Source organism: Asparagus officinalis, chromosome 4 (genome assembly GCF_001876935.1).
Source record: "Asparagus officinalis chromosome 4, Aspof.V1, whole genome shotgun sequence".
Classification (NCBI taxonomy): Eukaryota; Viridiplantae; Streptophyta; class Magnoliopsida; order Asparagales; family Asparagaceae; genus Asparagus; species Asparagus officinalis.
In genome coordinates this window covers 19,760,125-19,771,278 of record NC_033797.1, presented here as the reverse complement: position 1 = coordinate 19,771,278, position 11,154 = coordinate 19,760,125, and the positions used below count along the sequence as shown (strand labels likewise).

Below are 11,154 nucleotides of genomic sequence, written 5' to 3'. Positions count from 1 at the left end.
ATTTCTGTGCATTATACCCTACCTTCAAGTATACAGAAAGTCGACTCTCATAATCTCCATAAAACCCTGGATACACCTAAAATGAGACGAAAAATATTGTTTTAGCAGTTCTTTGAGAAATAACTGCACCACCCTTTTGGGCTTTAAAGTAATATCTGCGGTTCATATTTATCAAGTTAAATCTAAGCATTTATATATTCAGGAGGAGTATTTTAGATTATATATTACATATTTGTGTGTATCACATATTCATCTTCAAGAAAAAGTTTCTTAGTTCTATGATGATCGTGCTCTTTCTTTACTAGCATGAGGAAGGTTTTTCTGCTCTAAAATTTTACTTTTGTCAGTTTGGCTTTAAGTAGAGCATGTTTGGCAACTTTGGGTAATAATCTAATTGGCTCATAATTCACAAATGGCTTATAAGTCAAGTGGAGTATAATTCAAAGTGTTCGGTAAATTCAGTGGATTATAATCCATTTCTAATAGTAGAGTGTTGAGCAAATGAGTGACTTACAATTCATCATTAATTGTTGCCAAAATGATAAAAAAAGAGTTGGGGATAGAGAAAGAGTGCTTTGGAATTTTCTTGAATGCTAAGAGATAAAGTAGTCTCTTACAGGGCCAAACTATGTGCCTTGTGAGCCAAAATAAGCTATTTTTTCAAACATGTCTTAATGGCTTATAGATCACTTTGACCAGTTGCTAAAAATGCTCTTACTCTTAATGTGCTTAGAGACACTACTGAAAAAATAAAAATAAAATAAAATTTTAAACCTATTAAAATTATTATTTTTAAGGGTTTTTTTTATATTGGTTCCTTATATCATAATGAATTAGATATTAGTCCCTAAAATCTTCATATTTTGATAATAGTCTCTCAAATATACTTTAGCTATTGATAATGGTCCTGCTGTTAGTATCATGGTCAAAATAGGTGAACTGTGGTTAGGTTAGGACTTACCTAGGGTTGGTAAGTTACGAGTATAGTCAATAGTACACGATAAGCAATACAAGTATTTAGAAAATAATCTAACCACTTTATATAGTTCAACACTTCAATTGGACTATTAATCTCTATTTTTAAATTTTCCTAAGCACTCTCAATTCTGAAAACAATTCAAGTCCATTAATATCTAAATGTTCATCATGTTTTAGTGCATTTTCGAGATTAAGATAATATGCTTTCAATTTAATACAATCTAAAGCTTTTAATTTTTTCAAATCAAACAAAAAACCAAATTTTTTTTCATACGTTTTAAATTGTTCAAACCTACTTTCAATTGAGCCAAGCGATTTATCAACTATGCATAGAAATATTCAATACGAAAAGATTCTTCAGCGTTAAATGTTGTTTCATTACCAATATTTCATCAAATTGTTTTTTTCTATGAATTTTACGTTTTTCACAAAATATAGGTTGTACGTCATTTAATTAGCAAGTTCTTTAGTTGAATTCAAAGCAGATACAAAAGCATTTTGTCTATAATTTTCTAAATATACAATAAGACCATTTAATTGATCTATGACAATATCAATATGCATATATTTAGATTGTAAGATTTTACTAACTGAATTAACAGCAAACAATATGTCATACCAAATATTCATAGCTATTAAGAATTCAAAATTTTCAATCTCATAAGTTGCTAAGCTATTAACTTCACTTTTTATCTTTGGATCTTCACTTTTTAAATAGGGTTAGCTTTAAGCTTAAGTAACTAAGTTACATATATTATATATATGGGTAGGTGGGCCTTATCCAACTTGGGGCCCAAGGCAAAGGCCTTAGTTGCCTTATGCTAGGGCCGGCCCTGCTCTTGATGAGTCAATCCCCCCTTACTTCCCTGAGTTCCCTCACTCTCCATACTCTTACACGAACCAAACCTGAGCTGGTGATGGGCAGGCGCAATCGGCACCACCAAGAGAAACCTAGAACCAACCACCTGTGAACGAATTATTGGTGTGAGGTTGGAGTCATGTGGGTGGGGGCCATGAAGTTTGATGTGGGAGAAGTGAACATGAGACCCACGTCACGTGAACAACGGACAGAGCTTGTTTCTCGTAACGAATTCAGCGGGCCAAGCTGGCCCATCCGAAAATCCAATTCGTGCTTATAAATACACGGTTTTCCCTAGGGTTTTGTGAGCAAGTACAAAGCAAGGGTTTGTGAAAGTTCTTTTGCGGCTGGTTGCGTGTGCACGGAATTTTGGCGGCTGCAGTGTACAGCGCAGGAGCAGAAGAAAGAGGGGCAGCAGACTTTGTCGTTTTTTTATGCAGTCCTTTTATACTTTTGTAGAGAGATATTATGAGAGGTTTGAGAATTTGTGTGAGGGTTTAGATTGAGTGATTGTAAACCCTAGTTGTATCTCTCCCTCTAATAGTAGATCTCCCCCTCCTTGCCTCGTGGACGTAGGTTATTTGCCGAACCACGTAATTTGTGTTCTTGTCGTGATTTGTAATAGCTTGTAGGATCCCTCGACAAGTCAGTCCTAGAACTGATGAGAGGAAGAGCCGATATCTCACTTTGTTGAGATATTCGCTTCAGATTCTTGTTTCCTTGGTAAGACAAGAATTCTTATTTCGATCTAATCTCTTGTTGTGCACCGTACGCACCGGAGGTGCTGCCGAAATTTTCGCTGCGCACAACAAGTGGTATCAGAGCTCCAGGTTGGATTTGGGGCTTGTTCGAAGGATTCACTGAAGGATTCCCATTTGAAAAATTAGATTGACAACATGGGAAAAACAAGCACATCGGGATCGTCTCTTTCGAAGGCGATACAGAGTTTGAGCATTAATAACACAAAGATTGATGTTCCGAAGTTCGACGGCAAGATTAATTTCGAATTGTGGAGGTGTCAGGTGATGGACGCCTTTGATGCATAAAATTTAGAGGAGACTCTTGAGTTACAAAAGAAACCCGCTGATATGGAGGACAAGATTTGGAAGAAAATGAATAGTAGGGCTTGTGGAGTTATTCGGTCATACTTGACGTCGAATCTTATTTATGACGTAATGAACGAGACGTCGGCGAAGAGAATGTGGGAAACACTCAATGAGAAGTATCTGACGAAGAGCATTGAGAATTAGCTTTACTTGAAGAAGAGGTTTTACCAATTCAAGATGAAGAAGGGAGTTTCCATTCGGGAGCATGTTAACAACTTCACGAAGCTAATTTCGGATATGGCCAATGTAGATATCATGGTTGAGGATGAAGACAAGGTGATGCTACTATTGTGTTCGTTGCCGGAGGATGATTTTGGTACGTTTGTTCTCACTATGATAAATGGAAGAACAGTTACCTACAAAGAGGTGACCTCAGCTTTAGTGAATTATGAGTTGAGGAAGAGTGATGGCGAACCCTCAGAGAAGACATCGGGAAATGCATTAGCAGTTTGAGGCCGTGGTCCAAACCGTCGTCCACGTGATCGCTCAAGATCAAAGTCAAGAGGTGGCCATAGAAATATTGGTAGGAATCAATGTCGCTTTTGCAAAGAAGAAGGAAAAGATAAAGCCGGGAAGAATAAAGGGAAAGCTGTACAAGCTTCGGAAGTGAATGTTGTCAAGGCTAGTGACGACAATTCAGATACGGATTCTTCAGGCTATTCTTGCTCTGCATTACCGTCAGTTTGTTACGCTGTCTCTATGGAGTGGATGATGGATTCTGATGCTACATACCATATTTGTCCTAGGAGGGATTGGTTCTCCAGCTTTGAGGAGTTGGAAAGAGGGGATGTTGTGCTCATGGGTAATGATCATGTATGTCCTATTGGTGGTATTGGTACAGTACGGATCCGGATGTGTGACGGGGTGACTCGGAAGCTGAAGGAAGTGAGATTCGTTCCTCAATTGATGAAGAATATCATTTCGCTTGGAACTTTAGAGGCAGCTGGCTATAAGGTGATATTGGAGAATGCGACTCTGAAGGTCACAAAGGGGTCCATGGTGGTGATACGAGGTGTCAGGGAAAACAACCTTTACTACTTGAAGGGAAAGACAGTAACAGGAGGTCTGGCAACTTCGATTACCACAGAGGAAGATACTACCAGTTTATGACATACGAGATTGGGACACACTGGTGATAAGTCCCTGCAGGTATTGGCGAAGCAGAGGCTATTGAAGGGTACGAAGACCTGTAAGATGGAGCTGTGTGAACATTGCATACTTGGGAAGAAGACAAGAGTGAAATTTGACACCGCTATTCACAATACCCAAGGTATATTGCACTATATTCACACAGATGTTTGGGGCCCTTCCAAACACACATCACTTGGTGGGACCAACTATTTTGTCACTTTCATTGATGACTATTCCAAGAGGAATTGGGTATATCCGATGAAGCATAAACATCAGGTCCTGGATATTTTTGTGGAGCGAAAAAATAAAGTGGAGCTGCAGACAGGTAGAAAGATGAAGACTCTACGTTCAGATAACGGTGGAGAGTATAAGAGTGATCCGTTTCTACAGTTTTGCCGGGATCACGACATTAGGCGACACTTCACAGTTCGAGAGACACCGCAACAGAACGGGGTGGCTGAGAGATTGAACCGTACTTTGCTGGAGAATGTGCGATGTATGATGACGCAGAGTGGATTGCCTAGATCCTTTTGGGCCGAGACGTTGGTTTATGCGAGCCATCTCGTGAATAGGTTGCCGTGTACTGCGATACAGGGGAAGACTCTGTTGGAGCGTTGGTCTGGTTCGGTAGCTAGTGACTATGAGTCACTTCGGATATTTGGGTGTCCAGCTTATTACCATGTCAGTGATGGTAAATTAAATCCGAGGGCGAGGAAAGCAGTCTTTGTGGGATTTAGAGATGGAGTTAAAGGCTTCAAGTTATGGGATTCACAAGACAAGAAGATAGTTATTAGCAGGAATATCACATTTGACGAGGCATACATGATGAAGCCTCAAGTTCCTCAGTAGGTGGAGGAAGACCAGATTCAGGAGATATCACAGCAGGGGGAGGATGATGTGACTCCACCCACTCCAGAGAGCATTGTATCCATCGAGGCTCCTACAGAGGTGACACTGGAAAGAGATGAGATGACAGCCGGGCATTTAGAGGATACAGTGGTTGTTAGGACTCAGGAACAAGGTCATGTTCAGGAGTCCATTGCAGCTAATAGACGAAGAAGAAATATTCGTCGGCCAGCTAGATATGACAATGTCATGGTTGCATATGCTTTATCAGCAGAAGTCATTGATGATTTGATTCCTTCTACATTCAAGGAAGCAGAGTCAAGATCTGATTCGAATAGGTGGAGGGAAGCCATGGAGGAAGAGATGCAGTCTCTTCATAAGAACGACACTTGGGAACTTGCAAAGCTACCAAAGGATAAGAAGGCTATTGGATGCAAGTGGGTGTATGCAAAGAAAGATAGATCTTCTATTGGGGAAATTAGATTCAAAGCCAGATTGGTTGCCAAGGGATATGCACAGCTAGAGGGCGTTGATTACAACGAGGTATTTTCACCTGTTGTGAAGCATTCGTCGATTCGTATTTTATTGGCATTGGTGGCACAGTTGGATTTGGATTTGGTCCAGATGGATGTGAAAACAGTCTTTCTACATGGAGATTTAGAAGAGGAGATCTACATAACACAACCTATGGGGTTCAAAGCTGCAGGAAAGGAAGAATTGGTATGCAAGCTAAAGAAGTCTCTTTACGGATTAAAGCAATCACCGCGACAATGGTACAAGAGATTCAATGGCTTTATGATTGGGCGAGGGTACACGAGAAGCCCAATGACCCGTGTGTTTACATGCACAAGCTACAGAATGGTGAGTATATCTATTTGGTATTATATATTGACGATATGCTCATAGCTTCCAAGAATACTTCAGCTTTTAGAAAGTTGAAAAAAGAGCTGTCATCTAAATTTGAGATGAAGGATCTTGGAGAAACAAAGAAGATATTGGGTATGAAGATCGAGAGAGACAGGGTGAAGGGGAGGTTGAAGTTGACACAGAGGAGTTACTTGCAGAAGATGCTGAAGAAATTCAGTTATGATGTATGCCAAGGCGGTGAGTACTCCATTGGCTCCCCACTTTAAGCTATCAGCTAAGATATCACCTGTTTCAGTTGAGGACCGGGAATACATGTCCAAAGTTCTATATACCAATGCTATGGATAGCTTGATGTATGCGATGGTGTGTACAAGGCCAGATTTGTCACAGGCTATGAGCATGGTATCCAGATACATGCACGACCCCGTGAAGGGTCATTGGGAGGCCGTGAAGTGGATTCTACGGTATATTAAAGATACCGTGGATGTTGGTTTGGTGTTCGAGAAGAATGGGAAGAACGGGCAGGATTGTATTGGTTACGTGGATTCTGATTATGCGGGGGATCTGGACAAGCGCCGGTCTACTAGCGGATACGTGTTTACACTAGCAGGAGCACCGATGTGTTGGAGATGCACACTTCAGTCTACAGTGGCTCTCTCCACTACGGAGGCAGAGTATATGACGTTGACTGAAGCTGTGAAGGAGGCTTTGTGGTTGCAGGGATTATTGGAGAACTTGGGGATTGCACAGGAGACCCTTCAGGTATATTGTGATAGCATGTCAGCTATCTATTTGGCGAAGAACCAGGTTTATCATGCGCGCACGAAGCACATTGATGTCAGATTCCATTTTGTTCGTGACGTTTTGGATAAAAGGAGACGTCATGTTGGAGAAGATCCACACGAAGGACAATCCTACAGATATGTTGACCAAAGTTGTTTCAGGTGTCAAGTTTGGTCATTGTTTGGAACTTTTGAACATTCTTCGGTGTTGAGGCCTTTCGAGGCCATTGGGTGAACTACGTGAGGCTTGATTCCTTGGGTAAGAGGATACGTAGGCAGTCTTTACGATGCAGCCGGGTGAACTACGTGAGGCTTGATTCCTTGGGTAAGAGGATACGTAGGCAGTCTTTACGATGCAGCCGGTTTAGATTAGTTGATGGGGGTGAGATTGTTTGGACTCTTGTTCGGATTACCGACTTGTTGTGGATTGAGTCCATTGTCATGAAGGGTTTCCACGACGTCCTGGACGCAACAAGTGGGACATTTGTTTTGGTTGGTGTCGGTTCAGTTTTGAAAAAAATTCGCCGAGGTGGAGAATAGTGAACGAATTTTTGGTGTGAGGTTGGAGTCACGTGGGTGGGGGCCATGAAGTTTGATGTGGGAGAAGTGAACATTGGACCCACGTCACGTGAACAACGGACAGAGCTTGTTTCTCGTAACGAATTCAGCGGGCCAAGCTGGCCCATCCGAAAATCCAATTTGTGCTTATAAATACACGGTTTTCCCTAGGATTTTGTGAGCAAGTACAGAGCAAGGGTTTGTGAAAGTTCTTTTGCGGCTGGCTGCGTGTGCACGGAATTTTGGCGGCTGTAGTGTACAGCGCAGGAGCAGAAGAAAGAGGGGCAACCGACTTTGTGGTTTTTTTTTTTGTGCAGTCCTTTTGTACTTTTGTAGAGAGATATTGTGAGAGGTTTGAGAGTTTGTGTGAGGGTTTAGATTGAGTGATTGTAAACCCTAGTTGTATCTCTCCCTCTAATAGTAGATCTCCCCCTCCTTGCCCCGTGGACGTAGGCTATTTGCCAAACCACGTAAAATTTGTGTTCTTGTCGTGATTTGTAATAGCTTGTAGGATCCCTCGACAAGTCAGTCCTATAACTGATGAGAGGAAGAGCCGATATCTCACTTTGTTGAGATATCCGCTTCAGATTCTTATTTCCTTGGTGAGACAGGAATTCTTATTTCGATCTAATCTCTTGTTGTGCACCGTGCGCACCGGAGGTGCTGCCGAAATTTCCGCTGCGCACAACACCACCACGTCCACCCAACCCCCCGTACTCCTCTGTCGCCCTCGTGATCGGCGCCACTGGCATCCTCGGGACCAGCCCCCTTGACATCCTCTCTAGACTCTTCCCTCTCTTCGACGTCACGTACCTCTTCTACGTTTCCACCGTCATCCCTTCCACTCCCAATCTTCAGCACGTCTGCCTTCAGACCGTCCGCAAACACTATGTCACCTTTGAATCCCTTGGCAAGATCAAGCCCCACGAGCCCTGTTTCACGAGGACCTCGTCAGCCTCAACTGGAGCATTTATGTTGTTGTTTTATGGGTTCTAAGATATTAAAGTTAGGAGGAAGAAGATATGTTTCTTGACGCGTTTCGGGTCCATTTGATGTGAGTTTATTTGGTTTGGGTTTCGGGTCCAAATAGTGCAATGTTAAAGTTAATGGAATATTCCGTTAACCTTTTAACACCACCTAGCCATAGAGACCATCGTCAACACCTAAAGTGTATCTGAGCAATTAATATTAAAATATGAATATTTGAGGGACTAATATTAAATTCAATTCGTTGCTATTTAAGGGACCAATATCGAAAAACCCATATTTTAATTATTCTAATGATCATGACCATTTTGTTAGACTATAAAACAGTGAAGACGACGATACCACCATTCCAGCTCCAGCAGTGTTCTCAACATAATTGTCTGATTTTTATGTTATCGATATCCTAGAAGACTGAAACCGTTGGGCCTCACTCGAGGTCTCCACAAGTTTATGTCAGCATTCGCTCCGTAGTATCGATCACCACTTTGAATCGCTATACAATGCAGCAAAAAGAAATAATTAGTTCATAAAAGAAACAAATAGACTTCACCACCACAAATACGGATTAAACTCTATACCTCATGTCCTTGGGATAAGGCAGCAGCGTCTGCATTTCCTCGAGAAATACGGGAGGATGGATGTTTATTCCCGAAGCTTTCAATTGAGCCTGCCCTCAGGAGATGATCTACCTTTCGAACCCTTCGAATTAATTGGAATTGTTCCCTTCGGGCATTGTTCGTTTACATGCCAAGTTTGAAGAATTACAGTCGAAGTATCCCCTTTACGGGTAATGTTGCTGCTTGGATTTGAGCTAGGTTCTATTTGTTGGCCCATGTGGTTAAATCTGGAATAATACAGATATAAAACAGAGAAAACTGGAAAGAAAACTGAAGTGCTGTAATTTAAAATTTTTTAACTCAGCTGCTGTGCGTTTGTAAAACGCTGTGCTTAAAGCAATCACTAGTACAAAAATGATCTGCCCAAACAGTTATTAGAACCGTTTGGGCAAATCAAGATAGCCCAAACGGTTCAAACCGTTTGGGATAATAATTCCAAACGGTTTAAACCATTTGGGAGTATAGAAAAATCCATACGGAACACCCAAACGGATTTAACCGTTTGAGATATTTTATACCAAACAGGTAAACTTGTTTGGGAGTTTTGATGGATCCTACAAAATTGAAATTTCATTTCCCCCTATATTTCCCCGTTCTCCCTCTGAACCCGCGATATTTCCCCAAAATTTTTCCCTAAAACCCGCCGCTCCCCCAAAATAGCCCCTCAGCGCGATATTGCCCCAAAATTTTGGAAGTCCGACCACGGCCTCTCACTTCGCCACCGCTCCTCCGCCTCCGCCTCCGCCTCGTCGTCTACCGCTCCTCCGCCTCGTCCTCCACCGCTCCTCCGCCTCCGCCTCGTCCTCCACAGCTCTCCGCCTCCTCCTCCACCGCTCCTCCGCCTCCTCCTCTACCTCTCATCCGCCTCCTCCTCCACCGCTACTCCGCCGCCTCCTCAATCGCCTCTCGATTCCACACGCTACTCAGCCGGAATGAGTCTTGTTGTTATGCTTAGTAAGGTATATTTTCCATTGTAAGGTAGATTTTTTTTTAATTTAGTAATAGGCTCTTCAATCTTTTCAGACCAAATTTACAATTATTAGCTCAAGTGGTGTTGGTTTGTGCATTGTTCAAGTGTGTGTGTGTGTGTGTGTGTTTGTTATCTGTATAGCTGATATTTTGGTGGTTGGGTTGCAGTATTCGGTGGATCAGTCGGCGGCTGAGAGGTTGAAGAAGATCTGTTCTGGTTGATGCCCGGTAAGTGCTTGATGAAATTACTCAGTTGGGTAATAATAAGATTTTTAGCAGTTTTGGATGATGAAGTAAGTTCAGATTGACTATTTGAAGTTTACAAGCATGAGCTTTTATGGTAGGAATGTAAATGACAGTTGAACTGAGCTGGATTTATTTATTTTGAGCTGTATACTCTTTATGTCAAATCTGGTGGATTAGCTTATGAATTCTGCTGCAAAATGATAATAATGAATACTGTTGTCTCAATTTTTTGTCGGCTTTCTGAATTCTTTTTCTTTCGTTTATCTGTAGATGAATAATTAGTCAAGTTAGAAGCCTTCATATTTCATTTTCAGCTTCAATTCAAGCTTATTTGCTCTATCCCTTATCCTGGTATTCCACAGCTATGTTAGAAGCCTTCATATTTCATTTGCAGCTTCTAATAGTCTCCTTACATGCTTAATCTGGGTAATTTTCTATCATTTATTGATGTTATCTTAATTTTCCATGAATGAACACATTCTGTATTCAGTCTTTTTCTCACAATGGCTGCTTACTCGTTTTCAGATAAATTCATCTCTTGAACATAATTTTCTTGAATGCTTGACATTTTACCTTTAAATTATAACTGATCTTATAACCATCTAGTGGAAACTTTCTGTTCATTTCATGGGCTATTATATGATCACATAATACTGTGGACATTTCTCCACTTCAGCCATCCTGCCTTTTGTAATGGGAGATGGGTTTTCTCACTCAAGTTGCTAGCACTACTGCCATACACAGTCCTTAATCACCACATTATAACTGCTAAATACTCAATTTCTTTTGATAAAGTACTTGCTTCTTTTGACACAACATGTAATCTCTAAGGATCTCATCCTTTTATATAAGCACTAGCCTATGTGTATTGATATCCATGAGTTACAAATGAAGAGTTGGCTTTTCTATTTCATGAAACTAGCTAGTTGGCGTTAAGTACTTTAGGTAGGTTGGGTTGGGTTAGCTGGCACACATCTTAGCCTAAATCCAACCTATCTAAAATTTGGTCAAGGTTTAAACTGTATCTTACTAAAAATGAAAACATTTGACCTTAAACTCAGGTTAAGTTTGAATTGTTTCATGGTCAGGTTTGATCCAATCTGCAAAGTTACAGCACTCTGCACGCGATACTTAGATTCCATTCTCTATATAGATAGATGTACATAATGACAGGGTTCATCATGGTTGGTCATGCAGTTGATAGGATT

The 11,154-nt window shown here is 41.1% G+C and overlaps 1 protein-coding gene and 1 long non-coding RNA gene across 2 annotated transcripts; both read left to right on the top strand.

The window, feature by feature from the left end:
- Window positions 1,897-8,123, top strand: LOC109838300 (3-oxo-Delta(4,5)-steroid 5-beta-reductase-like; the record flags this gene model as incomplete). Its single annotated transcript, XM_020406753.1, has 2 exons — window positions 1,897-1,934; window positions 7,811-8,123. Coding segments are annotated over 2 exons (351 nt in total), but the record flags the coding sequence as incomplete, so codon positions are not given.
- On the top strand, window positions 9,618-10,881 carry LOC109839770. Its single transcript, XR_002246737.1, has 3 exons — window positions 9,618-9,690; window positions 9,869-9,928; window positions 10,309-10,881. It is a non-coding gene; the product is annotated as an uncharacterized LOC109839770 (long non-coding RNA).